Below are 27,762 nucleotides of genomic sequence, written 5' to 3' on the forward strand. Positions count from 1 at the left end.
TCATCAGGGAACCCTAACTTCTTGGTGCCCGTGTTTGGTCCTTGCCTGGCCCCTGAGCTGGACTGGGCGGTCACCTACACTGTCCTCCAAGCCCAACCCAGCCCACGCCACAGGAGCAGCCAGGATGGTTAGTGGCAGCTGTGTTCCAAGGGCTCAGGTGGGGGGACCGCCTGCCCCTTGGGGCCTGGAAAATGGGGTGACCCCCATGCTCACTTCCTTTTTCTTGCAGGAGGGAGGACACCTAAGTGCTATTATTTACATATGGCAAGAGAGCCACTGAAGGTGGTGGTGGGAAGGCAGATGGCACAAGAAAGAGGTTAAGGAAGGTTGGCTGGCAGACACTCTTCCTCCCTCCACTCCACTCCTATGGCCTAAAAAAGTGGGTTAAGGAAAAAGGTAGAGCTGAGTACAGTGGCGCACACCTGTAATCCCAGCCCTCTAGGAGGCTGAGGCAGGAGGTTGGCTAGTTCAGTTCCAGCCTGAGCAGGTAGTGAGACCCACTGCCACTCCGGCCTGTATTTACTTATTCTACGTTTAAACAAAACAGTCACACATGGCTAGAGAACAGAAAAGATCTAGAATATTCCACGGCCACAAAAAGCTCCCTTGGGGCAGTGCAGCTGTAGATCTCGGCTCCCTGGGAAGGGATTGGCTTCCTCATCCTCAGCATGGGCAGGACCCGGTGGTGTGTGTCTCTGGTGGGTACACAAGTGTGAGGACCCTGCGTCCCCTTTTTTCTCAGGCTCCTGGCTTCCTGCTTGGTTGAGGGCTCGGCGTGCGAGCCCCCTAGCGCCCTGCACAGACAGCAGCACGCAGGTTCACGAGCTCACATTTATTCACAGACAGAGGGACAGGGTCTGACCTTTGCTCACAGGGCGCCCTGGTGGGCGTTCCAAAGAGGTGATGGTGTCCAGTGTGTGTCACGGGACAGGCCGGCCGGGCGAGGCCACCCGCCCACCTCCCTCTGGCCTAGCGGCCTCTGCCTCCGGTTCCAAGTCGTCCTGCCTGAAGACGCTCTTCGGGGCGGCATCGGGGTCTGGGGAGGGCGAAGGGTGGGGGCGGCCCAGGGCCTTTGCTCCTAGGGCCAGGGCTCGAGGGGGTCAGCAAGGGGGGTCCTCTCCTTCCATTGCAAACCAGAGGAGGGCGGAGGGGCCTCGAGGGTCAGGAGGCCAGGCCGCCCAAGCCACGCAGCTGGGCTTTGCTGTCCACCTCGTCCTCTTCCATCTTGAAGGCTGAGTGGTCTTGGCTGTCGAAGCAGGAGGCGCTGAGGAAGACCGGGGGTGCCGCCGGGGACTGGGGCAGGGTCCCCGGCGAGGGCGGTTCCTCCTTGATGCGCACAACGGGCAGCGGGAGCCCCTCGGCTTCCTGCTCCAGCGGAGCCGGGGACTGCGAAGCCTGGGCCTGCAGGGCCTGCAGCGCGGCCGCCCTCTCCAGCTCCAGCTCGGCGCGGTGGCATCGCTGGTGGCGCAGAAGGCTGTAGGCACGCGAGAAGCGCCGCGGGCACCGAGGGCAGAGGTGCGGGGCCGGGCCACCCGCGTGCACCTGCGCGTGGCGCGCCAGGTCGGCCAGACGCTTGAACTCGCGCTGGCAGCGCACGCACTGGAAGGGGCGCGCGCCCGAGTGCGTGACGCCGTGCTGGCGCAGGTGCGCGCGGCGACGGAAGCCCTTGCCGCACTCAGGGCACCAGAAGCGGGGCTCGCCGGCGGGGGGGCGCGCGGGGCCCGCGTCGCCCCCGTTCTCGCCGCCGTCGCCCCCCTCCGTGGCGCCCTCGCCGCCCTCGGGTCCCCGGCCCGAGTTCCGGGCGCCCGCGGCCCTGTCGTCCTTCTTGGGCAGCGGCACCAGCAGGCTGAGCGGGCCGTGCACGCGGCGGTGCTGGCGGAGGTAGGAGGCCAGGCGGAAGGCCAGGCCGCAGTCCGGGCACACGAACGGGCGGTCGGTGGAGTGGACCAGCCGGTGGCGAGACAGCGACCAGGGCCTGGCGAAGGCCTTGAGGCAGATGGAGCACTGGTGTCGCTTGGGCCGCGGCGGCGGCCCACCCTCGGCCTCCTGCTCGCCCTCAGGGCGCAGGCACGGGTGCGCCTTGAGCTCGCCCTTGGTGGCGAAGGCCTCGCGGCAGCGCAGGCACAGCAGCGTCCAGTCGGCCTGCAGCAGCACCTGCTTCTCCTCCTGCCGCCCGGCCGCCAGCGCCAGCTCCGCGCGCAGCTCGGCCGCCCCGGCCTCGACAGCCTCGGGCTCGGGTGTGTGCAGCTCCGTGCTCGGGGTCACGGCCGGCTCGGGCTCCCCGGGGGCCCACGGCTCACCCTCGGCGCCCGCCGCCGGCTGCTCAGCGCCCTCGCCCTCCTCCTTGGCCGCACGCTCCGTGGCCAGTTCCACCTCGCCGCCTGCGTGCTCCTGCGCCAGGTGGCGGCGCAGCTGCGCGGGCTCCGGGAAGGTGCGCGGACAGGCGGCGCAGCGCAGCGGGGGCTGCGGGCCGTGGCCCCGCAGGTGGCGCGACAGGTGCGCGGGCCGCCGGAAGGCTTTGGGGCACAGCGGGCACGCGTGAGGCCGCAGCCCCGAGTGGCTCAGCCGGTGCCGCGAGAGGTAGTAGGGGAAGCGGAAGAGGCGGCCGCAGGTGGGGCACGGCAGGGGCGCTCGCGGGGCTCCCGCACCCCCGCGGCCCCGGCCCCGGCCCCGGCCGCGGCCCCGGCCTCGGCCCCGGCCCCGGCCGCGGTGAGGAGGGCTGCCCTGCGCCGGCGGAGGGGGCTGCGGATCCATCCTACGGAGAGATGCGGGGCCTGGGGAGGGGAGGAGGTGGCCAGGGAGGGTCAGCGCCGCGGCCAGGGGCAGGCAGAGGCGCAGAGATGAGAGATGAGGGGACAGAGAGGAAGAGAAGATGCGGGACACAGGGTGGCGATAGACAGCACAGGGAAACGGTGGGAGGTGGGAGGGGAGGGGAGGGACCCGGGACGGGGCGGTGTGGAGGCCAGAGGACGGGAGGGTGGGCGGGGACACAGAGGACAGACAGACAAGAGAGGAGACAGTCAGACGGCTGCTTCTGCTCCAGGACCAGGGCTAAAAGTTTGGGGAAGGGCAGGGGAACCAACCCTAGGGCCCCCAGTGGAGCGGCTGGGATTCAAAGTCTGTTCTGCCTGGAAATAGAGACGGGGTGCCCGGAACGGAGGGGATGGGAGGTCAGGGAGCCAGAGAGTTCGGAATCCAGCTCTGTGGGAGGAGGCTGGGCCTGGACCCCGGGTCTGAGGGAGGAGGCTGGGCCTGGACCCCGGGTCTGAGGGAGGAGGCTGGGCCTGGACCCCGGGTTTGAGGGAGGAGGCCGGGCCGGGAGCCGACTGGACAGGAGCGTGGCTGGAGTGCACTCCCGTGGTTAGGACAGTGGCTCTCCGTCCAGTGGAGGAGCTGGGCAGGGTCTGTCCCAGAGCCCGGGAGCTGCAGCTGCCTCCTGCAACCCAGGGAGGAGGAGGAGGCCGTGGAAGGGGCTGGCGAGGTGCTGGGCCTGGGTCCCCATCCCTGCGATCCGCTGTCCGCAGTGCAGGCCCCGCAGCAGCTGGATCTGCAGAGCTGGGCCCGGTCGGGCCGGGGTCCCCTCCCTCTCGAGGTCCCCCTTACCTGCGCCTCCTGCTCCTTTCTTCCTCCGGGGCCGGACGCGCGGAGCTGCGGGAGGGAGGGGGCCGCGGCAGGGGCGGGGAGGAGGCTGGGCCGGTGTCACCGCCTAAGCCTTCCTCCCGGAAACGCAACCTGTGGCCGAGCCTGGCAGAGGAGAGAGCGGCTGGGAAGCCGGAAGCGGGGACCGGGCGGGGGCGCTGGGGTCCGCAGGGCGGGGCTGAGCTGTCCGGACGGGCGGGGCGGAGCCTGGAGCCCAGCCCAGCCCCCTCTACCCCTGGCAAATACGCTCATTCATTCATCCGCCAACAAACCCGCATTGACCAGGTCCTGCCGGTGCCAGGCGCTGTGCAGGGCCCAGGCACAGGTGGGGATGGGAGAAGAATCGGCGACAGAGCCTCAGGGTGCGGTGACCGTCCGTCGAACCTGGCTCCGCCTTCCCTTGGCTGCCTGGACGAGCGACCTTCCCTTGTCCGTGCCTCAGGTTCCCCTCTGTGATAAACCCCCGCGTTTCCATTCATTCCACCCAAGTGGCCAGTGTTTACTGAGCACCTACTATGAGGTGGCTCTGTCCTTGGTGCTGGAGTCCCGGGACCGAACAGAGGCCGTGGGACCGAATCCTGGAGGCCAGGGGCAGTGGCGGAGGCAGGGGACACCGATCAACGCTGACCAGAAAGGGGGTGCAGGGCTCGGGATTTAGCTCAGTGGTTCTGTCGCCTGCCTCGCAAGCGCAAGGACCCAAGTTCGATCGCCGGTACCAAAAAAAAAAAAAAAGGGGGTGTCATCAGAATGGGGGACAGGAGGCGTAGAGCTAAGCTCCCACTGGGAGTAGGGGCTACCTGATCGCCTCCTGGGGCCCCGATGTTTCCGCAGAAGCTCGAAGGGTGCAGCCATCGGGGCCCCTCCCCAGAGCCTCAGGCCGCTTGGAGGCTGGGGCTCCACCTGCGTGCGCCTCTGTCTGAGCTACAGTCATGGCACGAGTTGCTGACACGAGTGTGGCAAACAGGTCTGATGTCCGTGGCTGGGAGGGGTGGCGCTGGGAGTGGCCATCTCGGGCCAGGAATTCCAGGAATTTCTCCTTCGGGAGAGCAGAAACATGCAGGTCCTGTGTGCACGAGGTTGATGGTGCCTGTGTCACATGGCGCCTGTGTCACATGGCGCTGAGAGCAATCTCGGTCCCCATCAGGGTGAGGGCTGAGTGACCAGTCATGACTGACCCACCCAGTGGATGGCTTCGTCCATAGGGCAGGAAGATCAGCGAGGAAACATGAACCATCCCAGGTGATAATGTGGCAGAGAACAGCCTGTGCCAGCCTGGCCTTCACTCTTGGTGGACAGAGCTGAAGAACCCCAAGACAAGACACTGGCAGCAGATCTGATTCCTGGACTGAACCTCACCAGCTTCGATCCACTTTCACACCGGGGCGTGAACCCAAGGGCTTCTGGCATGCTGAGCTGCATCCTCAGCCCTTCTTTCTTTCTTTACTTATTTATTTTTGGTACCGGGGATCGAACTCAGGACTTTAAACTTGCGAGGCAGGTGGTGGAACCACTGAGTTAAATCCCTGGCCCCTCTTCTTTATCTCTGAGCCTCTAAATGGCTCAGGCTGAACTTGAACCTTGACCCTCCTGCCTCAGCCTCCCAGACTGCAGGAATTACAGGTGTGCGCCATCACACCTGGATCACTAAGATTTTTTTTTTCCGGTACCAGGATGGAACTCAGGACTTTGCACTTGCAAGGCAGGTGTGTGGCCACTGAGCTAAATCCCCAGCCCTAAGATTTTTGACTTCACAGAGATAGAAATGACAGTGCATCAGCAGTGTGATTTTGAAAAGCACCTGGCCAGATAAAGGGTACATGCATAAAGAGTAAAAGTCTGAGAATATCCATGGAAGAAGAAGCTCCCGATTTGGGCCGGGGGTTCCGTTTGTGAAGGGAGAAGCGGCCGGGTCCTGGAGGGGTGTCCCTGGGACTCAGCTGCAGCTCTGACATTTCCAAGCTGGTAGTATATGGGTGCGTGTGCTAACTGCTTAAACTATACAAAACATAAAATGTACAATTTTAACCATCTTACAGTGTTCAGTTTAGTGGCATTGAGTGTTTATATTGTGCAGCCACACCCACTATCTCATTCCAGAACTTTCCCATCAGCCCAGAAACCCTGTTTCCATGAATCAGTCATTTCCTGTGCCACAGCCGCCCCCCGCAACCAATAATCTGCCTTTTGATCCCAGGCATTTGCCTGTTTGTGGTGTTTCAGTTAATGACCTTAGAGGGCATGTGCTTTTCTGTGACTAGCTGCTCTCACTTAACAAAAAGTTTTTGTTATTTTGTTTTTTGGAGAAAGGGTCTCACTATGTAGCCCAGGCTGTCCTGGAACTCCCAGAAATCCTCCTGCCTCAGCTTCCCTACTTCTGGAATTACAGGCCTGTGCTACTGAGCCTGTCCTGACATAGCTTTTAGGGTCCATCCGTTTTGTATCAGGTACTGGTCCTTCATTCTTTTTTATGGCTGAACCTATTCTTTTGTACAGTAAAATACATTTGCTTATGTGGTAGCAGACATCTGGGTTGTTTCTTTGATCTGTTGTGAGCATTCAGGTAAACGCTTTTTGCTCGCACAGTTGTTTGGAGTTCTTTTGAGTCTGTACCCGGCATGTGTGCATTATTCTACCATTTCATTTGGAAGGCTTGACATTTTTTTCTTTAAAGAAATCAATTCAGAAATAAGCATGATAGGAAAGAAAAGTTCAAGGGGAAAGAATAGCACATAGCCAGAGGTCAGGACTGGGGGCATTGGGAACACCAGAGGCGACAGGGTGCGGAGACATGCTGGAGCCTGGCACAGGGACGCGGGACGGAGTGGCCTCCCCGCCCAGGCCAGGCTGTGCTCGGACTCGCTCCAGCGCACTGAGAAGCTGCGGAGGCGGTCTGAGTGCGAGCACAGGACCCGATCAGCGTTAGAGCAATTCCGCTGGTGCGGAGGCTGGGAGGAGGGGCGGGCTGGTGAGAGGGCCACCTCGTGTCCCCTCAGAGCTGAACACCACACCTTCCAGCGCTGGCCCCACCCAATGCACCTGTCCCGAGGCTGTGCCCCGACTTCTGCTTCTCTGGGCTGCAGCCGCAGCGCCCTCTGCACTCCTTCTGAACCCAGGGCCTTTGCACTTGCAGCCCCTGGATCTCCATACATTCTTCTTCCCTCCGTCCAGCCTTGTGGACCACGGAGGGCCCGTCCTGTGCAGCCTGGCTGAGGTCGCGGTCCATGTTCCTCACTTTGAAAACGGACATGGGCTCCTTTCCAGTCACCCCGTGCTTGCGGTCCCCTCTGCCACCGCAAGAGAACCGCCTCGGACTGGGCGCGTCTTGCTGCTTAATAAAGAGGGATCAAAAATGGGGGGGAGATGGGGGGGTGGAGGGCGGAGGATTTAGCTCAGTGGCACCGTGCCTGCCTTGCAGGTGCAGGGTCCCAAGTTCAATCCCCGATACCAAAAGGGGCGGCGCTCATGCTTGGCGTTGAGATCGGTCACCCTGGGAAGGGCGCAGACAGGCGGTGGGGAGATGCGGAGGTGAGGTGAGGAACAGACGCGGCCCCTCCGTCCTCCAGTCCCAGCACCTCGGACAGGCGTGGCTGGGGTGGACGCCCGCGGCAGAGCCCTCAGTCTGTCCTGCTTCCCTAAGACGCTGAGGCAAGAGGCCGCTGTGGGGCCACTCGGAGCACTGTGTGTTCTCCCCTTCCCCGCTCCCACCCCTCAACAAGCTTATCGCCTTCAAAAGCCAGGAACACCATTCCACCGGGGTGTGCTCGCCATGGTGTCCCCCAGAGTAAAGGAGAATAAAACCTGGGGGTCATCAGAGCGGCAGAAGACCCTAAGCTCACACATTAAAAGCCTCATTTGTAGCCAGTCATGGTGCACTCGGCTGATATCCTAGCACTGGGGAGGCTGAGGCAGGAGGATCGCTGTGAATTTGAGGCCAGCCTGAACTACATAGTGAGTTCAAGGCCAGCCTGAAGTACATAGTGAAAAGGTTTGTTTTTTAAAAAATTGAAACAAGGAAACAAAAAGCATGATTTGTGTTTTCTTCTGAGAAAAACTGCTTTTGCTTAAAATCAGTGACTTGGCTCCGGGAGGAGGCCGGCGGGCGACTGGGAGCAGGACAGCGGGGGCTTCTGCTCTCCCTGTGTTTGGGTCTCTTGCTTAGGGTGGGGCTGCTCAGCCTGGCTGCCCCACTGGACCCGCACCCCAGCTTCTGCTGCAGCCCCTTCCCCTCCCCTCTCAAAGGGATTTTCTGGGAGACGTCCTGAAATCCACTTCTGTGACAGAAGTCAAGAATGCAGTGCCCTGGCGAAGTCCCTGTCTTTCAAGGGACCTCCTGGGCCATCTGGCGACAAGGCCACCACATGAGTCCTGGGTCCAGCCCCGCGCCCTCAGTGGAGTTAAAGGGTAAATGGGCCGAGCCCCCGCTGGAGTGGGGGAGGGAGGGGAGTGGCAGCCTCGTCCCTAGGCCGTTGCCATGGCAACCCTGGCACCTTTCCAGGTACCCACTCCTGGCTGAGCATTTCCCAGAGGCTTCAGGGTGGGCGGGTGTGTGTGGGGGCCCTGGCTTCGGTCCCAAGGGGCCAACCCTGTTCAAACTGGAAACTGAAAGTTGCCCTTGCTTAATACACTCTTACTGTGCTTGTCCCTGAGTATGTCTCCTTTCTTATTATTATTTGGCACTGGGGATCGAACCCAGGGCCTTTGCACTGAGCTACATCCCTGGTCCTTTTTATGTTGAAATGGGGTCTTGCTAAGTTGCTAAACTGCCCAGGCTGGGCTTGGGATCCTAGTGCCTCAGCTTCCTAGAGTGCTGGCTCCCTCCTTAAAATGTTTCTTTTTGTGAAATGTGATACTCACAAAGTGCACAATACAAACAAACTGAACCAGTCATTGTAAAATGACCTCCAGATTAAGAAACAGGATGTCACTAGCTATCTGCAGTTGGCTTTACTGATGTCTGAGCTTAGTTGTCCAACCCACTTGTGGTTTTTTTCCCATACTGGGGATCAAACTCAGGACCTTGCACTTGCCAGGCAGGTGTAGCACCATCCTTTGAGTTTCATAGAAAAATGTTTTTCCTATTTTTCTGTAGGACTCATTCAGCTACCCATGATGCACCCTAAACAATGTGACAATTTAGTTCCACTTGCCCTTGAATGCTGTATTCTGGAATCCTGTTCTTATGCCCTGGCTTCTTGTTCATGGCTTCATCGTAATTCCACTGAGGTGACGATATATTCTCATTCATTCTCACTGTACTTGCTCTATTCCCTACCCTAACAGCTGGGTGTGGTGGTGTACACCTGTCATCCCAGCCCTCAGAAGGCTGAGGCAGGAGGATCCCCTTGAGTTCAAGGCCAGCCAAGGTTACATAATGGGTTCCAGGTCTAGCTGAACCACATAGCAAGACCGTCTCAAAAACAAAACAAAACAACCCCAAACATATCCTAACATACCTTCTTTACCCACTGCATTCCTGTGTGTGTATGTGCACGGACATGTGGGTGCTGTGGGGTCAAGCCCCGTGCATGCTAAGTAAGTGCTCTACGCCAAGTTACACCCAAGCCCCGTGGCTGCTGTGAACGTGAATTACTCCAGGGTTCGCTCCTGCTGGTAGAGCAGCAGCAGCAGCAGCAAATTCGCTTATCTTGGGCCTTAGAGCATGAACGGCCCATGTGGAGTCCTAAACTGAAGCCGAGAAGCAACTCTTGAGGGCTCAGACGGATGCCAGCTCTGCAGACTCCCAGCCTGGCCATCCCACCTAAGGTGTCAGGGCCTGGCCACTTGCCCAATGCCCTTCCTGATTGCCTTTCAAGGAAGTGTGACCATCTGAAATTGTCTTTTTCAGGGTTCTCTGATTCTGCTATAATCTCATACTACAATATGAATTCCAGAAGGACCGGGATTATTGTCTACGAGGTGTGCTCAAAATATATGGTGTGCATCTAAACAGAAAACACACATACCCTGCCGTTCTTGCCACTCTCTGGAGCAGCTCCGGGTCTCATGAGGGTCTCGAGCTGTGGCTGCCTTACATCGTGAGTGATTCAAAACATTTCCCTTCCATGCTCATTTTAACTTTGGGGAAGAGCCAGAGTCGCAGGGTACCACACAGTGAGAGGCGGACGAGGACACGTTGCGTTTTTATGTGCCCGCCTTTTCACTGGGTGGACAGCAGCATTCACCGTATTTTTGATCCCATCTCAAGAAAGAGGACTTCTAGAACTGCTTTGGAAAGTAGCCAGATGATGGGATAGGTGTGTTCAAAGGAAGGGGGAGCTATTGAGGGGGCTCATGGCAGATGCCTTTTTCTCCGTAACCCACGGTTCTGAGGACCTCAGGTAGACCTGACCAGTCCATCCTGACCCTTCGGGGCTCACACCAATGGCCGATGCAGTCTAGAAAGGGCCGGGGCCTCTTCCTTCGGAGTCTCTAAGGAGTTTGGTTTCCAAGGGGGTGTGTCCTACAGGTTGACGGTTCTGAGGGCCAGTCTGATTCGTAGGGGCCATGTCCGTCTATTGGGGTCGGATCTTGTATACAAGGGACAGAGTTGTACCATTTAGGTGAGCTCTAAACCATTCTGATGTAAGGGACTCAAAGCCCTGCCTAAGACGCAAAACCTCAAGAGCTAAGCGTGGTGGCAAACGCCTGTAATTCCAGCTATCCAGGAGGCTAAGGCAGGAGGCTCACATGTTGGATGCCAGCCTAGGTGGTTTGACATGATCCTAGCTCAAAACAAAAGGTTGGGGGGCCAGGGATTTAGCTCAGTGGTTCTGGCGCCTGCCTCGAAAGCGCAAGGTCCCGAGTTGGATCCCTGGTACCAAAAACAAAAAACAAACCAAAAGGTTGGGGAAGTAGCTCTGGGTTAGGGCACCCCCCCAGCATGTCCAAAGACATAGGTTCAACCTCCAGCACCACAAAACAAAGAAAAATAAATTTCTCTGAAGGGAGCCAGGACCTGTCTTTAATTTGGAGACTCAGATTCTAAGTCCAGGAGAGATCCCCCCCGCCCCCGCCCCGACCCAGGGCCAAGCCAGGAGACGGTAGTGACTGACAGGACGAGGTTTATTGGGGCCCTGGAGACACTGGGCAGGGGGAGAGGGGGCGAGGTGGAGGCTCATGGTGGGGGGCACCCCAGCCAACCTCCCCCTTCCCTGTGGTGTTGGGAGGGACGCAGACAGACGTCGACAAGGCCTACAGGTGCTACAGTGGAGGGGGGAAGCCGGGTGCCCACCACCTCCACCTGGGACTGTCTGGGCTGAGCCACACTCTACAAGGCAGGGGCATGCGCCCTCCTTGCTCTAAGGAGATGCCGGCATCCGCACACCTGCCCACGCCAGACAGAGCGGTCTGCGTCAGTCCACTCCTGGGCGGGGTACTGGGCGGGGTGCTGGGCCACTCTACTACAGTGTTAAGGACAGGGCGATCCGCAGGGCCATCCATTCTGCAGAGGGGAGGGTAGAGGCAGGCGTCTACCCTGGTCCTCTTTCAGCAAGGGGAATGAAATGGGGAAAGGCAGATTACGGCTATATTCGGCTTCTGGGGCCACTGGTGGGTCCATGTGGAGGAGATCAGGCGGACTATGGGGCATGGTCCCGCACTCCCTAGGTCCAGGTCGCTGGGACACCCCGGGGGTGCCCCATCTTGGTACTGGAGAGGTACTCCTGGAGACCCACGCTTCTCATCCCTCGGTCCCCACGTGTCAAGAGGCGTGTGAATCGGGGTACCTCCCCCTGCACATCTTGGGGTCCCCAGCCGGGGAGGCTCCGGTTCCCGGGTCCGCAGGCCGGGCGGCTCAGTCCATGCCCCGGTGCAGCTTCAGGTGCCGGGAGAGGTTGCTGAGCGTGATGAAGCCCTTGCCACACACGTGGCAGGGGAAGGGCCGCTCCGGGCCGTGCAGCAGCCGGTGGCGCTTGAGGTAGCACTCGTGGCGGAAGAACTTGCCGCACTCCAGGCAGGGAAAAGGCTTCTCGCCGGTGTGCACCAGCACGTGGCGCTCCAGGTCGCGTGGCGAGCGAAACAGCTTCTCACACTCGGAGCAGCCGAAGATCTTCTTGCTGCGGCCCGGCGTCGTGGCGCGCTCCCCGGAAGCTCGCTCCCCCTCGGGCGCCCTCGCGCCCATCTCCTCCGCGCCGCCCTGGCCCTGGCCCTGGCCGTGGCTGGCGCGCTGGTGCTCCTCCAGGGCGGCCAGCGCCGCGTACAGCGCCCCGCAGTGACCACAGCCGAAGGTGGCGGGGCCTGAGTGCGCCTCCAGGTGGCCAGCCAGCGCTGCGGCCGACGCGAAGAAGGTCCCGCAGTCGCACTGGTACAGCGTGTCCTCCGCTGGCTCGGCAGCCGCCGGGGCCTCCCCGCTGCCCTCGGAGAGCAGTGCCCCCAGCTCGGGCACGCCGCCCTCTGCGGGGCGCAGGAGCAGCGCGCTGACCCAGGCTTGGGGAGCGCCGCCTGCCTCGGCCTCCTCAGCTGCAGCTGAGCCGGATCCTGAGACCCAGGCCTGCACTAGTGGCACGGCCGAGCCCTGCAGGTCATGCGTGAGCTTGTGGCGCTCCAGCAGGGCTGGCGCGTTGAAGTCGCGCTCGCAGCGCGGGCACTTGAAGGGCTTCACGTCGGTGTGTGCCGCCCAGTGCGCCGCCAGCTCGCGGCCGTGGTCGAAGCGTCGTGCGCATGCGCCGCACGCGAAGGGCGGCAGGGAAGAGGCAGCAGCGGCTGCGGCCTCGGCCAGGCCCCAGCCGCCCCCGCCCGCGCTCTCCAGGCCCTCGGCGCCCGCCGCGGTGCCCGCGCACGTCGCGCACGGCCCCGCGCTGCAGCAGGCTGAGCAGGGTGCGCCCAGCGCCGGCAGCCCGGGGCCCGGGGGCAGGGGCGGCGGGAGCGAGCCTCGGTGCTGCCGCTTGAGGTGGCGGCCCAGGCTGGAGCGCGAGGAGAACCGCAACTCGCACACGAGGCAGCAGTAGGGCTTCTCACCGGTGTGCACGACCTGGGCGGAGGGGAGGCCTGAGCATGCGCCACCCCTGGCACCGCGCAGCCCAGCCCCCCGGCCCGAGGGCACGCTGCAGCCCAGGCTGCTCCCGCGGGTGGGCGGCTGGGGCTGGCTGGCACCATCCCCGCGCCCAGAAAGACCTGTCCCTTCCCCTGGGGGCCCCTGCCCTCCCCCAGTACTGGGGTTGAACCCAGGGAGCTCTCACTTAACTACATCCTCAGTCCTGGTGTTACTGTCTACCTATTTGTCTTCTCGAGATGGGAACTTGCTGAGTCACGGAGTTGCCCTCGCTAGGCTCAACCTTGGGATCCTCCTGCCTCAGCCTCCCGTTCTTCAAAAGCCTGCCTGGCTTCCTTGGAAACCCACGTCCCATTCTCGCCGGACCCAGTTATGCTTACTTTCTCAGAGGCAGCCCAGGGCCCCCTTAACCCTTATTGTCGCCCTAACCCTCAGCCTCTGGCACAGTGTAAGGTGCACCCAGCCCGCTGGTCAGGGGCTCCCTCACAGTGGCAGGTGGCAGACTGTGCCTGATGTGTCCTTGGTCTTCCCTGGAGAGCCTGTTACTCAGCTGGTGCTAAGTGGTTCCACGTGTTCCTTGGTGCTGGGCCACAGGCTGTGACCCGCAGAAGGGTCAGGGAGCTCCCTGGGCACTGACTTGCGTGGGCTCTAAACAGTGGGTGCCCATGAAAGACACAGACAGGAGGTGCCTGGTACACGGGCAGGCCCTACCGCCTCAGCTCCTCCCTGAACACTCCTAGCTCCTCCCACCCCCGGGCCTTTGCACTTGCTGTTCCTGCTGCTTGGACTTTCTTCCACGTGGACTCCCTCACCTCCTCCTGGTCTGGGCTCAACATGCTTGTCTGAAACCTTGTCTGTTTATCATCTACCTGGCTCCTACCATCTCACAGAGATGCAGATTCTCTGCAGCCCTGGCGCCAGCCCAGGGGAAGCAGAATGGAGAGGTGCTGTGTATGAGATAAGCCCTCTCCTTAGCAAAGCCAGGCAGGGACCCATGAAGGAGGCGCGAGCTCACTGCGCATGCGCGGCTGGTGGGGCGGCCGGGTGGGGGGGGGACCCCGAAGGCGCAAGACTCACCTGGTGGTGCAGCAGGCCGGTGGAGTCGCGGAAGCCCTTGGGACAGGCGGAGCAGCGGTAGGGACGCTCACCCGTGTGCGAGCGCAGGTGGTTGGCCAGGTTGAAGCTGTGCTTGAAGCCCTTGCCACAGCGCGGACACGCGTGGGGCTTGAGAGCCGTGTGCCGGGCGAAGTGTCGCCGCAGGTCTGAGCGGTAGCGGAAGCTCTTGCCGCATTCGCTGCAGTGAAAGGGGACCCGGGGGGCGGTGGCGGCGGGGGGCGCCGGCACGTGGACGGGCGCTGGGGCCGGAGGCGCCGGCAGCGTGGGATCATCCATGGTGGCGCGGTGCAACGTGGGTGGAGCTCTCTCTGGAGGGGAGGAGACAGGATAGTGGTGAGAGCATCACAGACCGTGTCCGGAGACCCTCCCGCGCGGAGCCACGCCCACGGCCCAAGCCACGCCCCTGGCGCTTTAAACTCTCTCCTACTGGAGATCGACTCGGTGCTTTTACCACTGAGGTACTTCTCCATCTTTTTATTTTATTTTGAGACATGGCCTTAATACGTTGCCCAGTCTGGCCTTGAATTTGAGATCTTCCTGCTTCAGCCTCCCCAGAAGCTGGGAGTCCAGGCATGCGCTTAGGCGCCCAGCCAAACTCCTTCCTCTGATTCCCTCACCGCCAGGCTTTCACCACCTCCCATCGCTGTCCCGCCTCTCCGGCCCCTCCCTGAGCCCCTACACTCCCGTGTGCATCCCCCAAGAGCGCCCCTACTGTTCTTTGACGATGATCACTTAGGGAAGGGAGGACAAGTCCCGAACCCGGGAAAATCGGGAGCGGACCCCTGGAGCTCTGCATCACTACCGGTCTTTACATTCCGCCTGGCCGCCGCCTCCACCCACAAGCTTTCCAAGTTGTCAATTTTGCTGAGTTCCTCAGGCCACTGAGGTCTGCCTCCACCTCCTACCCGATCTTTCCTTCAAATAAGCCCCGTCTCTGCACGAGCCGCTGCACTCCATTCCAGTCGCTTTCTGGGCTCCCTCAGGCCAGGCCTTTTCATACGACAGTTTCACTAAAACTCTCCATTACCCCCACAGCCAGCTCCCGTAATGCCCACACACCTCTAACTCCAAACTTCACCGCTGCGCTCCAATCTCCCCACTAAGCCTCAAGGCAGCTCCCTCCACTTTGCAACCCAGGCCACACCCACCACACTGTTAGCCCCGCCCCACACTCAAAGCACCACCCATTAACACAAACCCCTCCCACTTTCCACACAGCACCACCCCACCAAGCCCCGCCCCACAGCTCCTCCCAGCCCAGGCCCCGCCCCCTCCTGCATCTCGCGGACTGTGGCGGCCCCCCCCCCCCCCGCCCAGTCCGCACGAGGACCCAGGCCCCAAGCCAGGCTTTTGTGCCCCTCCCCCTGTCCGTAAAAGGTGAAGCCCCGGGAGCCCGGGGCAGGGCCAGGCTAAGAGGGCTGGGGACCGACGAGCCCGCTTCGCTCTTGCGGAGTGGAGGACCTGGAGACCTGGCGCGGCCCCGGGAGGCCGGGGAAGTCAGTCCGCTTTTCTCTTTAATTACTTACACCTCCCTCTGGGCGCCGACATTTTGGGCAGCGGGGGCAGCGTCACTTCCACCCAGGGGGCCCCTCGACTTCCGCCTCGGTTCCCCCCCCTCCCCCGCACTCCCCCTTTATCCCGCCCTCTAAGCTCCCTCGTTCCACCCCCCCTTCTCTTTTACTTTCGCGTCCCAGTCCTGGAGGTGAGTGAAGCCAGACTGGCGCCATTTTGGATGAGGGCAAAGGGTGGGGCTTAGGGCCATCTTGGCGCCAGGAAGACTAAGGGCAACAAGCTCAGCGCGGGGCTTCTCGCTGTCCGCTCGACGCTGGCCAACTATGATTTTTTTTTCACCTTCATACTCCTTCTGCGTAGGACGTCGAGCTGCATCAGGAGGGACGAGAGCAGTCGAAGTGCATATATTGCAATTCAAGGACAAAAAAGACCAGGCACCATTTTACACAATTAGCGCCCGGGGGACTGCGAAGCTATCGAGCGCCATGTCAGTTATGGGCACCTAGCAGCCATTTCCCATTTCTCGTCTAGTCTATATCTGTGTTTGCGTCGCCCGGTTGGGTGTTTTGTGGGAGAAAAGGCATTTCATGTGGTTGGGAATATGGTGGGAGGTTATGTGCCCCAGGGGCAAACGAAGATGACTGGTGGGCAGGTGCCTGGCCCTGCACGAATCCAGACGGTCCCTAGGACCCATCGCGGCCCCTTTGTTCCCCGCGGGCGTCGGCGAGGGGCGGGGCCGCCGGCTTCTGCTCCGAGGGGCGGGGCCGAGTTCGCGCGCCCCGCTGCCGCCGAGGGGCAGGGCCCCCTTACCCCCTCCCCTCCCGCGCGCCGACCCGTCGCCCCCCGCGCGCGCACACTCGCGAGCCCAGGCGGCATGCAAATGAGGTACCCGAGGGGCGGGGGGCCGGGCGGGGTGGGGGAGGGGCGGCCCGGGGCCGCGCGCGCCCCGCAGAGTCGGCCGGGCTCGCGCGCGCAGACCCCCTCTTGGCGCCCTCGCTGCCCGCGGGCCCCGCGACGCTCATTGGACGTCGCCCCCGCAGGGCCCGCCCCGCGCGTGGGCGCCGCCGCTCGGGGCCGCTGGGGGCGCGCCCGCACGCGTGTGGGAGACCCACGAGGGGTAGGGCTGCCCGGTTCCCCGTGCTCCAGAGACCCAGCCTGGGTACCCCCGGGAGCGAAGCGACTGGCCATGGAAAGGGTGTCCCTCTGCCCTCGGCTCTGTGCCCCTGAGAGAGGTGCGGCGCTTCCCCGGCACGCTCAGGAGCTGCGTCGGAGCACCACGCGCTCGCAAGCCCCAAAACACAGTCTAAAAGGGGATGCGGGGGCCTGCAGCACTCCCCAGGCTGGCCGTATGCTCCCATCCGTGCACCCCTGGTTCCCAGCGCCCAGCCTCTAGTGCAGAGGTGGCGAACCTGTGGCACTCCAAATCGCCCCGGCAGCCGAGCATTCCGGGTTAACTGCTGTGTCGGCGTTTTGCAATAAATAAGTGGGTTTGGGGTTGCAGGGTGGGCACTGGGTCTCTGAAAGGTTCGCTATCACTGGTCTAGTACGCGCTGCGAAGGTGCTGGTGGCGGTGGGTCTTGCAGTGCTTACTGCATCCCAGACTTGTGCACCGCCTAGGCATATCGGTTTCACAGAGGAGAACTTGCTAATTCAGCCCAGGCCTGAGAGCCCTCCTGATGTCCCGTTGGCTTGGGTCCATTTCTCCTTCCCTGGGGCACGGGGATCAGCAAGACCATGAAGTCTTGGCCCTGCCACTCACTGGTAGAAGGAACTCGAGCCACTGACTCGGCTTTCCCTTGCGTCGGTGTCCCCGTTTTTAAAACGGGACAGGTGTACCCTCAGAGCGCTGGCTCGAGCTTACTCCCTGTGAGGCTTCTGACGCGGCGCGTTTGGCCGTCTGTGTGTGGACAGTTGATGTGGATTATTCCCGGGACGTGCCTGGGCGAGTGGGGAGCACCAAGGACCGCCTTGCGAAAGATTTAACTGAGCTCACAGGAGTCAATGCTTTGCCCGAGGCCACACACAGAGCAGGTGACAGGCCAGGATGTCCGACCTGGAGGCTAGACGCTCTGTTCCGAGACTTGCATATATTTCCTCAGGCACGAACTAGGGCCGAACTCCTCCCCGGGCCCGTCCCTGTCTTCAGTCCTGAACCTCTTCTCCGCTTCTGCCAATCAGGAGGGAACAAGAACATTCCCAGGGCTTCTGAGGCTCTGGCTGGAGTCTGATGGGCTGTTTGAAGGCCTGCACACTCCCTCTGCCTGTTTTTCCTTGTTTCTGTTCCTGTTGGCCTTGAACTACTAGATTCGGGCAGGGGCCGAGCTAGGGAGGCGCAGGGCCACCTAGTGTCCCGTTTCCCAACTGCTACCGATCAGCTTGCTGTGTTGCCCAGCAGCGGCTGTGATCGTGCGTCTGGGTGAGTCTTACTCATACCCAGGTCCAGAGACTCGGAGAGACGGGTGGGTCAGATGCAGGGGACACAGGTGTCCCAGTCCTGCACGAACTGACGCTGCCCCTCTCTCCTCTTAGCTGGATCCGGTGCCCAGACCCAAGCCCCTCACTGCTCCATGGACACCCCCAGCCCAGGCCCGTTGCCTTCTTCACCTTTGCCCGGGGAGGAAGAGAAGCCTCAGGCTTTACTTCCTCCTGTGCCCCGGGGCCGCCGAGGGCGACCTCCGGGGGGTGCCGCCTCCTGTCACCGGAAGCTCAAGTCCTCGCTTCCCCGAAAGCGGGGCCGACCCCCCAAGTCAGGGCCCGAGCTCTCGCTGGCACAGGGGCTGCCGGCAGCTGCAGTGGACAGCGGCGACGGCGAAGGAGGCAGCGACCTCCTGCTGATCGATGACCAGGGCGTGCCCTACACAGTCTCGGAGGGCTCGGTGGCCGCTGGGCCTCAGGTCTCCGGCCCTCGGAGGGCCCCGCATTTCTGCCCTGTGTGCCTGAGGGCCTTCCCTTACCTCTCCGACCTGGAGCGCCACAGCATCTCGCACTCGGAGCTGAAGCCACATGAGTGCAAGGATTGCGGCAAGACCTTCAAGCGGTCCAGCCACCTGCGGCGACACTGCAACATCCACGCGGGGCTCCGGCCCTTCCTGTGCGCTCTGTGCCCGCGCCGCTTCCGCGAGGCCGGCGAGCTGGCGCACCACCACCGCGTGCACTCGGGCGAGCGCCCCTACCAGTGCCCCGTGTGCCGTCTGCGCTTCACCGAGGCCAACACGCTTCGGCGTCACTCCAAGCGCAAGCACCCCGAGGCCCTGGGGCTGCCCGTGTGTCGCCCGGACCCGAGGCCAGAGCCGCCGTGGGACAATGAGGGCATCCCGGCCACCGAGGGAGCGCACGAGGAGGGCTCCGAGGGGAACGAGCCCGCCTGACCCGCACCTCCGGCCCCGGCCCCCGGCCCCCGGTTCAGGCTTGCAGCCCGGAGCTCGGTTGGGGTTGGGCCTGGGCCCGGAGGCCAGGGCACCCCGGTTCCTGCTGGTCCACCTGCCATGGGAGAGGGCCAAGGGCGGGGGTCTACGTGTCTGGGTGCTGCTGCGTCCTGGCACCGGCCCGCGGACTCACCAGCCCGTGGAGGCACAGGCTGTGGGAATAAAGCCTGCCTGCTGGCCCCGTGTGTGTTCCTGATGGTGCCGCTCGTCAGCTCAGCCCCACTAGACCCCAAGCGCTCCCAATAAATAGCCATTTTCTGTGTAAAGCACTGACCCTGCTCTGCAAACATGCACCCACGGCACCCGAGCCCGATCCCCAGAAACTCCACGCCTGACACTTGTCCCATTCCTTGGGGGGAAGACCCACTATTTGCAAGGAAAACGGAGTCTCAGGGCTGGGGTGTTGCTCAGTGGTAGCATGTTCCTTCCCCAGCACCAATACAGAAATGCAAACTGAAGGAGAGCAGTAGGGTTTAGATCCCTGCACAGGCTGGGGCTGAGCCAAATGGTGGAAGCTTTATGGATAGTTAGGTGAGGTTAGGACAGGGCTTGGAAAGGGGTAAGGCTTGGGCAGGGCTCAAGGAGCTGTAGTACAGGCCAGCAGAAAGGGATTTAGAGGGGATGGATGGGGTTGAGCTGAGGGGCTGGGCTGAAGGAGGGACGTAGGAAAGGCCGCGACCAGGACAGCTGGGGTGTGACTGTCGGGAGAAAGTGCGGGTGTGCAGGGGTGGGCGTGATTGCTGATCAGCTCCTGGGGAGGGAGGGAAGGAGGTGCCCGGGAAAGGCAGAGGTCGGTAGGAGGAGCTCTGAAGGCGGGGTTTAGCTCACTGCGGTGGAGGTGAGTTAGAAGAGAGGGTGTTGGAAACTGCTTTTGGACCACGTTCCGAGAAGCACTGACATAAGGGAATGCTCTAGAGGTGCGAGGCAGAATTACCTGTACAGCATGCAAGTTAGGAGAGGTACAGTTTAAATGCTACGGGGGGCGGAGTTGCAGTACGAGAGGCCGGGCAAGTTTAAGTAGCTTGGAGAGGCAGGGCTTAAGGGGCATGGCCTGGAAGGAAGGGTTGAATTCCAGAGAATGGGAGCTTGGAGAGAGGGAAGGAGAAACTGCGGGGATGGAGCGAAGGGGACAGATTTTCTAGAGGGGTGGAGCCGAAAACATTAATCTATGGAGTGGGCGTGGTTCCCACAAGGGGGCGGGGCTCTAGCGTGGGACCCGAGCCCAGGGTGTGCCTCCACCGGATGTCCAGGGCTTGTGGGCGGAGCCCTAAGAGGCAGCAGGCGCACACAGCGCAGGCGCACTTGCGGGCGGTTGCCTACAGGAAGCAGCCTCAGCTTTCCCCGCCCGCACGCCCCACACGGTGCGCAGGCGCACTTCCTCTCTCTTTCCGCCACCGCCACCTCTTCTGCAGCCTCCACGCCGGCGCCTCGGGAACGGGAGCAACTTCCGCTTCCGGGCGGGCGGCGCGGGGCTGCTGAGGAGGGGGAGGGGGCGGCACTTCCGGTCGGGGTCTCGGGTCTCCCCGGAGCGGCGGCGCCTCCTCCGCCTCCTAGGCCTCCTCCCGGCGGAGACCCCGGCGCCGGTGAGTGACGGGCGCGCGGCCCGGGGACAGCGGGGGCGGGGGGCCCCGTCCTGGCCTGCAGCGGTCCCCGGGACGCCCCTCAGCGCCAGTGCCTCCGCCGGGCCTAGCCAGGGGACCCCAACCGCTGCTCTCCATAAGGCCATTCAGTCTTTGCCTGTGGGCAGCCCAGGGTGGACGCCTGCAAAGCGCCCCCATTCGTGACGGCCCAACTGCCAGGGCTCCCACTAATGCTTTCTCTTGGGATCTCTTGCACATAGCCCCTTGCTGCTTGGTGCAGGACAGCCCCCCCGCCAGTGACACCAGGATCGCTCCCCGTCCTAGGGCAGCTGCTGCTGAACCCATTACAGGGGCCGAGTCCCCCCGCTAAAGGATGGTTCCCGGGAGAGGTGCATTAGTGCTTTGCGCCCGAACTGCCCCCTACTCTCTGTCCATACACGAGCCGCCCCCAGAGACCCCTTTGTTGGTGAAAAATGCTTTTATTCTGGTCCATACCAGGAATGTCTTTTCCCCTCCTGCAACCTCCTTGGCGATTCTCAAGGCACCCCTTCACACCCCCCTCAGTGGAGGAGCTCCCTCTAGCGCTCCTTCTCTTAATACCCACATCCTGTCCCTCGGGAGGCGGCAGAGTGGCCTGCTGGGCCCCGGCCCCTGTGTCTTCAGCACTGCTGCCCCGGAACAGCGCCCTCTGCGCGGCACCCCTCTTCCTGGCGCTGGCCACTTATCCTGGCCCGGCCCTGGTGTTCCTAGGAGAGACCCTTGCGCTCCACGGGCGTGTGGCTCACCCTTCCTCGTAGGCATTTATTGTTTACCAAGTGCGTGTTCACTGTTCTAGTCTAGGGCGTAGAGTTGTGAAGCAAAGATGCAGTCTCATCTTCCCGGGTCTTACCGTCTAGCTGAGGCGGCGGAGATAACACCACCCTGTGCGGGTTCTGCGCGAGGCTAGTGAACTTCAGAGGGGCAGCCTGTGTGAGAGCTACCTTATCCATGCAGAGAGCTGGGGGAACAAATTGGGACAGCAAGTGCCAAGGCCCGGAGGTGGCGGGGACGATGATGAGTGGAGGGGCAGATTGAAGGGGACCCCGAGCCGCGGGAAGGCGTCGTCTCCAAGGCCTGCGGCAGAGTTTCTGGGCACTGTCAGTTCTGCCAAGCCCAGGGCTTCTTCACCTTCACTCACACTTCTCTGTATCGCTCCACTCTCAGTACTTGTGCTGCCCAAGCGAGCACCTTTGCCTTCATTCATAAATGGGTGTTCAACAGCTGCAAGCGCCCGGGGACGCTACAGACAACAGTAGGCAGAGCCCTGTGTCTACGCAGAGTGGATGTGCTGGGAGAGAGGCGAAGAAAGGTCAGAGTACTTCAGCGAGTGTGAAGCCAACTACAGTGGGGTGAGGGATCGGGCCGGGGCTGGGCTGCCAGGAAGGCCTCACCCGACACACTCGTCTTCTTGCCCCTCCAATAAACCACAGAAGCAGCAGTTAGCTCTAAGTGTCAATTTCCCGTCTTCTGAACAGTTGTGCCCTCCAGGGGTACTGTGATGGAGCCCCGGATTCTACTGGGGCTCATCTTCCAGCAAACCAGTCCTTCCATGCTCAGCCTCATCCCACAAACACGTATCAAGCCAGGCACCATCACAGGTCATAGGGACCAAGCAGTGACCCAGACATAAAAATCTCACCCTGGAGAGGGAGAGCAGCAGACTGGACAGGAACCAGAATCCACGGCCCTTAGATTATGCCGGGTGGTAATGAGAGGAATGAAGACAGGGGAGGTTCGTGGGCCTGGGGGACAGGTGGGGGTTACTGAGGGCCCCTTGAGAGGACAGGTGAGCAAAGACAGGAAGAAGGGAGAGCAGGGGTGGCACAGGGCATGGAGCATTCCAGGGCAGGAGCAAGGGCCCCGGACAAAGGCAGGAGCGATGCGAGCCAGCACACTGGAGGACGGGTTTGACTCAGTGGGACGGGGACACTGCAGGGCTGTGCGCAGAGGGGCCGTGGCTTGGTCTTGGTCCTGTGTCTATAAGGGAGCAGTCACACCTGAGTCTGTTAGCAGTCTGAATGTGACGAGCCACCTCAGCACCCACACAGCCTTTCATACTGGCCCTGGGTCTCACCCACAGACTCGGGATTTGGAGGTCATAGCTCCATGTGTGTTGGAAGACGGAGGCATTTGGTATTTTGTACAGCATGTTTTAGGGACAGGAGCACAGACTCGAACTCGCTGCCTGCTGTGTGGCTTTGGAGACTGAGTCACCCTCCCACCCTAGGGCCCGTCCTTCCTCGGGGTTTCAGACAGTAATGGTGAGCATTCCCCCGGGTTGTGGGGAGGATTAGGTATGGGCATTTAGTGCTACAGGTTACCCTCCAGGACTGTAACTGTCACCACCACCGATAGGCTGCAGTTGCTGCACCAGGAAGCTCTGTGGCCCCGAAGAGCTCACAGACCCCTGGCATCAGACACCTGCTTCTCCTTCGTGGCACAAGGGAGGGGCACACATCAGATGCCTGACAACAGCTGGGAGTGGTGGAAGCTTTCGCTGTGCTGTTTTCCGGGAACTACTCCCGCCCCAGGAGCACCTCTCTCCTGGTTGTGCCACTCTGTGTAAAACCCTGTTAGGCGTCTTCCCTTAGAAAGACAGCAACTCAAGGGTCGAATCCCCTAAGAGGACCTGTCCTGGTTCTCTGGAAATTTGCCCAAACACCCCGTCCTGCCTCTGGCCCTTGTCTCAGTACCCTTCTCATGCCTCCACTGTCCCCAGAGTTCCTCGTCCTGGCAGGCACCTCACATCAGCTGCATCCCTACTAAATGTCCCCACTGGGGTCCTTCCCTAGAGTCTCATCCAGTCACAAGCTGCACAACACCCATGAGTGCAGGCACTGGCGACTGTGAATCCCACCCAGGCACTGCCCTAGCTGCCGCCTTAGCTTCCTAGGGCGAGGCTCTGTTCTCATCCATCACGGAGCGTTTCCTCACTTCCCTGTGGCTACTCCATGGTCCCTTCCAAGGTTTAGGAAGGTGGTGTTTAGTTTCTGCACATCAGCAAACATCTGTGAGCAGGCACTGGACAAGGCAGGCCAGAGCCTTGCTCTTAGTGACAGCCAGGAGACACATGGTGAAGAAATGAGTGAGTCAGTGGTGCACACCTGTCATCGTACACTTTGAGAGGCCGGAAGTTCAAGCCTAGGCTGGAAAACTTAGTGAGACTGTCTCAAAAAACTAAAATCGGGCTGGTGATAAAGCTCAGGGCAAAGGCTAGGGTTCAGTCTCCAGTACTGCAGAGCAGAAAAGGTGGTGGTGGTTAACTGCCATGAGAGTTCAGCGGATGCTGGGCTGGAAAGTGCTGGGGTCCCAAGTGGGGACCGGAAGTGCACTCAGGAAGGGGCTCGAGTCTGGGGATGAACATTCCCAGCAGAGGGAAGAATCCATTGTGTGTTTACGGCCATATCCACCACCCCCTTCCACCAGGTCCCTAGTATGAGCCCCTCATACTCGGGGAGCACCCCTAGATGAGTCACCTGCCTCCTGGCTCCATCTCCTCCTTCCTCTATGAGGGGAAACACCCGAGGGCGTTGGGAGAGGCGAGTGGTCTCCTGGCTGGAGGTGCCAGTTGCTCCATTACAGCCTGCTGTTCTGAGCCAGGTGTGGTGGTGCACACCTGTAATCCCAGCTGCGCCAGAGGCTGAGGCAGGAAGATTTCAAGTTTCAGGCCAGCCTTGGCAACTCAGTGAGAGCCTGTTTCAAAATAAAAGTGGAGAGGCTGGGGATGGAGCTCAGTGGTAGAGCAGTTGCCTGGCACATGCAAACCCTGTGTTGAACCCTCAGACCTCCAAAATAGAAAAGACTGCTGCTCTGTGATCCTGAGGGAGGCCTTTGGCCTCCCTGTGTCTCCAAAGAGTAGAAGAAGCTTTCGGGTCTGCAGCGTTGACGGTGTGACGCGCCTAGGCTGGCAACCTCGGGAAGCTGGAGCGGAAGGGGAGGGCACCCCGCCCGTCCTCAGCCCCGCCTCTCTTCACAGGGTCTCCCAGCTCCGCTGAGATGGAGTCGAACCCAGCGGGGGGCAGCGGGAACGGCGGCCTGGGGGGCGAGGATGGCGTGCATTTCCAGAGCTACCCCTTCGACTTCCTGGAGTTCCTCAACCACCAGCGCTTCGAGCCCATGGAGCTATACGGGGAGCACGCCAAGGCCGTGGCTGCGCTGCCCTGCGCCCCGGGCCCCCCGCCGCCGCCGCCGCCGCAGCCCCCGCCGCCGCAGTTCGACTACCCGCCACCGGCCAGCTTCAAGCCCAAGGCCGAGGCGCCATCCTCAGCTTCCTCCTCCTCCTCCTCCTCCTCCTCCTCCTCCTCCTCCTCCTCTTCCTCGTCCTCCACCTCCTCCGCCCCAGCCAAGAAGCCCGACCCGCCGCTGCCGCCCGCCTTTGGGGCACCCCCACCCCCGCTCTTCGACGCCGCCTTCCCTGCCCCGCAGTGGGGCATCGTGGACCTCTCCGGCCACCAGCACCTGTTCGGGAACCTGAAGCGCGGCGGGCCGGCGGCAGGGCCGGGCGTGGCGCCCGGTCTTGGTGCACCCGCGGGGACCCCGGGGCCGCTGCCCGCGCCCTCACAGACCCCACCTGGCCCCGCCGCCACGGGGGCGGCCTGCGACCCCGCCAAGGACGACAAAGGCTACTTCCGGCGGCTCAAGTACCTGATGGAGCGGCGCTTCCCTTGTGGTGTGTGCCAGAAATCCTTCAAGCAGTCCTCGCACCTGGTGCAGCACATGCTCGTGCACTCGGGCGAGCGGCCCTACGAGTGCGGCGTGTGCGGCCGCACTTACAACCACGTGTCCAGCCTCATCCGCCACCGCCGCTGCCACAAGGACACGCCGGCCGCGGGGGCCCCGCCGGCGCCCCCTGGTGCTCCACTCGCGGCCCCACTGGGCCTCCCCACCGGTGCCGCTGCAGGTGTCACCCCTGCCCCAGTGGGGCCCCCGGCCGCTCCCGCACCCCCAGCCGATGGCAGTGCCACCCCCACCCCTGCGGGCATCCCCGGGCCCCCTGCGGCCAGCGCGGGTGGAGATGGCCCATTCGCCTGCCCGCTGTGCTGGAAGGTGTTCAAGAAGCCCAGCCACCTGCACCAGCACCAGATCATCCACACGGGCGAGAAGCCCTTCTCCTGCTCTGTGTGCAGCAAGAGCTTCAACCGGCGCGAAAGCCTCAAGCGGCACGTGAAGACGCACTCAGCCGACCTGCTGCGCCTGCCCTGCGGCGTGTGCGGCAAGGCCTTCCGCGACGCCGCCTACCTGCTCAAGCACCAGGCGGCACACGCGGGGGCGGGGGCGGGGGCGGGGGCGCGGCCGGCCTACGCCTGCGACCTGTGCGGCAAGTCCTACTCGGCCCCGCAGAGCCTGTTGCGCCACAAGGCCGCGCATGCGCCACCCGCTGCCCCCGAGGCGCCCAAGGACTCGGCGGCTTCGGCCGTCCCGCCGCCCGCGCCTGCCTTCCCCGCCGGCCCCTACCTGCTGCCCACGGAGCCGCCCGCGGGCGACAGTGAGAAGGCGGCGGCAGCTGCTGCCGCGGCCGTGGTGTACGGCGCTGTGCCCGTGCCACTGCTGGGCGCGCACCCGCTGCTGCTCGGGGGGCCGGGGGCCGGGGGCGCGGGTGGTGCAGGCGGTGCGGGCGGCGCGGCTGGAAAGACCTTCTGCTGCGGGATCTGCGGGCGCGGCTTCGGCCGCCGTGAGACGCTGAAGCGCCACGAGCGGATCCACACGGGCGAGAAGCCGCACCAGTGCCCGGTGTGCGGGAAGCGCTTCCGCGAGTCCTTCCACCTGAGCAAGCACCACGTGGTGCACACGCGCGAGCGGCCCTACAAGTGCGAGCTCTGCGGCAAGGTCTTCGGCTACCCGCAGAGCCTCACGCGCCACCGCCAGGTGCACCGGCTGCAGCTGCCCTGCGCCCTGGCTGGGGCCGCCGGGCTGCCAGCTGCCCAAGGCGCCCCGGGAGCCTGCGGAGCCGGGGCCTCCAGCGCTGGGGGGGCGGGCCCCGCCGATGCGCTCAGCTACGCGTGCTCGGACTGCGGCGAACACTTCCCCGACCTCTTCCACGTCATGAGCCACAAGGAGGCGCACATGTCCGAGAAACCTTACGGCTGCGACGCCTGCGGCAAGACCTTCGGCTTCATCGAGAACCTCATGTGGCACAAGCTGGTGCATCAGGCCGCCCCCGAGCGCTTGCTGCCCACTGGTCCCCAGCCCGCAGAGAGCTCGGGTGGCACCGACGCGGCCAGTGTACTGGACAACGGGCTGGCTGGAGAGGTGGGCGCAGCTGTGGCGGCCCTGGCCGGGGTGTCGGGGGGCGAGGACGCGGGCGGCGCTTCTGCTGGGGCCGGTGCGGGCGCGGGCGCGGGTCCAGAACGCTTCAGCTGCGCCACGTGTGGCCAGAGCTTCAAGCACTTCCTGGGCCTGGTGACGCACAAGTACGTGCACCTGGTGCGGCGGACCCTGGGCTGCGGCCTCTGCGGCCAGAGCTTTGCGGGCGCCTACGACCTGCTCCTGCATCGCCGCAGCCACCGCCAGAAGCGCGGCTTTCGCTGCCCAGTGTGCGGGAAGCGCTTCTGGGAGGCAGCTTTGCTCATGCGCCATCAGCGCTGCCACACGGAGCAGCGGCCCTACCGGTGCGGCGTGTGCGGCCGGGGCTTCCTGCGTTCCTGGTACCTGCGACAGCACCGCGTGGTGCACACCGGCGAGCGCGCCTTCAAGTGCGGTGTGTGTGCTAAGCGCTTCGCGCAGTCGTCCAGCCTGGCCGAGCACCGCAGGCTGCATGCTGTGGCGCGGGCCCCAGCGCTGCGGTGCGTGTGGCAAAACCTTCCGTTACCGCTCCAACCTGCTGGAGCACCAGCGGCTGCACCTGGGCGAGCGAGCCTACCGCTGCGAGCACTGCGGCAAGGGCTTCTTCTACCTGAGCTCCGTGCTGCGCCACCAGCGTGCCCACGAGCCGCCGCGGCCCGAGCTGCGCTGCCCCGCCTGCCTCAAGGCCTTCAAAGACCCTGGCTACTTTCGCAAGCACCTGGCGGCCCACCAGGGTGGCCGGCCCTTCCGCTGCTCCTCCTGCGGCGAGGGCTTCTCCAACACCTACGGGCTGAAGAAGCACCGCCTGGTGCACAAGGCCGACGGCCTCGGAGCGCCGGGGGCTGGGGCCCTCGCCGGGAAGGACGCCTGACCGGGCTGCTTCCCCACGTGATCTCGTGTCTGCCCTGGACTGCTCCTCTCCGGGCTGCTGTCGGACTGTTCCCCGTCTCTGTCCCATCCTTCAGAACTTCAGACTGCCTGGCCTCCCCAGGGCCCAGGTCCTGCGGACTCCAGACTGAATCACCCTCCAGGTTCTCGGCCCTTCCCTGTCCAACCGGACCCTGAACTTGGCTCTTTCCATCCCTCTCGTGACCCCTCCCCCCGCCTCCGCCCCAGGGAGCTCTTTGATGGAGATGGAGCTGAATTGAACACCCCTTTCCTTTTGAGCCTGGCTAGGCAG

General features: G+C 62.8%; 4 protein-coding genes across 8 annotated transcripts; 2 read left to right on the forward strand and 2 right to left on the reverse strand.

Annotated features, from left to right (window-relative positions):
• Positions 1-817: 817 nt before the first annotated feature.
• Znf579 (zinc finger protein 579) lies at positions 818-4,873 on the reverse strand. 2 transcript variants are annotated; one of them, XM_013066294.3, is made up of 3 exons: positions 4,437-4,873; positions 3,604-4,314; positions 818-2,774 (listed from the first exon to the last, which is right to left on the reverse strand). In XM_013066294.3, the coding sequence occupies exon 3, from the start codon at positions 2,752-2,754 to the stop codon at positions 1,162-1,164; it is 1,593 nt and encodes a 530-aa protein (XP_012921748.1). In that variant the 5' UTR covers positions 2,755-2,774; positions 3,604-4,314; positions 4,437-4,873; the 3' UTR covers positions 818-1,161. The 2 variants fall into 2 exon arrangements, with proteins under 2 accessions (XP_012921748.1, XP_012921747.1); XM_013066293.3 differs by having other exon boundaries at positions 818-3,436.
• A 5,810-nt stretch (positions 4,874-10,683) lies between these two features.
• On the reverse strand, positions 10,684-15,359 carry Fiz1 (FLT3 interacting zinc finger 1). 3 transcript variants are annotated; one of them, XM_087200917.1, is made up of 3 exons: positions 15,271-15,359; positions 13,706-14,052; positions 10,684-12,607 (listed from the first exon to the last, which is right to left on the reverse strand). In XM_087200917.1, the coding sequence occupies exons 2-3, from the start codon at positions 14,018-14,020 to the stop codon at positions 11,432-11,434; spliced, it is 1,491 nt and encodes a 496-aa protein (XP_087057043.1). In that variant the 5' UTR covers positions 14,021-14,052; positions 15,271-15,359; the 3' UTR covers positions 10,684-11,431. The 3 variants fall into 3 exon arrangements, with proteins under 3 accessions (XP_087057043.1, XP_087057045.1, XP_087057044.1); XM_087200919.1 differs by having other exon boundaries at positions 15,206-15,290; XM_087200918.1 differs by lacking the exon at positions 15,271-15,359 and having other exon boundaries at positions 13,706-14,969.
• Positions 15,360-15,426: 67 nt separating this feature from the next.
• Znf524 (zinc finger protein 524) lies at positions 15,427-18,860 on the forward strand. Of its 2 annotated transcripts, none has more exons than XM_004866628.4 (2): positions 15,427-16,141; positions 17,786-18,860. In XM_004866628.4, the coding sequence occupies exon 2, from the start codon at positions 17,824-17,826 to the stop codon at positions 18,622-18,624; it is 801 nt and encodes a 266-aa protein (XP_004866685.1). In that variant the 5' UTR covers positions 15,427-16,141; positions 17,786-17,823; the 3' UTR covers positions 18,625-18,860. The 2 variants fall into 2 exon arrangements, with proteins under 2 accessions (XP_004866685.1, XP_004866686.1); XM_004866629.4 differs by lacking the exon at positions 15,427-16,141 and adding an exon at positions 16,212-17,672.
• Positions 18,861-19,003: 143 nt separating this feature from the next.
• Positions 19,004-27,685, forward strand: Znf865 (zinc finger protein 865). The gene is given in 3 exon segments (XM_004866630.4): positions 19,004-20,264; positions 24,277-27,068; positions 27,070-27,685. Coding segments are annotated over 3 exon segments (3,591 nt in total). The 5' UTR covers positions 19,004-19,849; the 3' UTR covers positions 27,454-27,685.
• Positions 27,686-27,762: the final 77 nt, after the last annotated feature.

Source organism: Heterocephalus glaber, unplaced genomic scaffold (genome assembly GCF_053883595.1).
Source record: "Heterocephalus glaber isolate CG9 unplaced genomic scaffold, H.glaber_assembly_v1.0 deba00001745, whole genome shotgun sequence".
Classification (NCBI taxonomy): Eukaryota; Metazoa; Chordata; class Mammalia; order Rodentia; family Bathyergidae; genus Heterocephalus; species Heterocephalus glaber.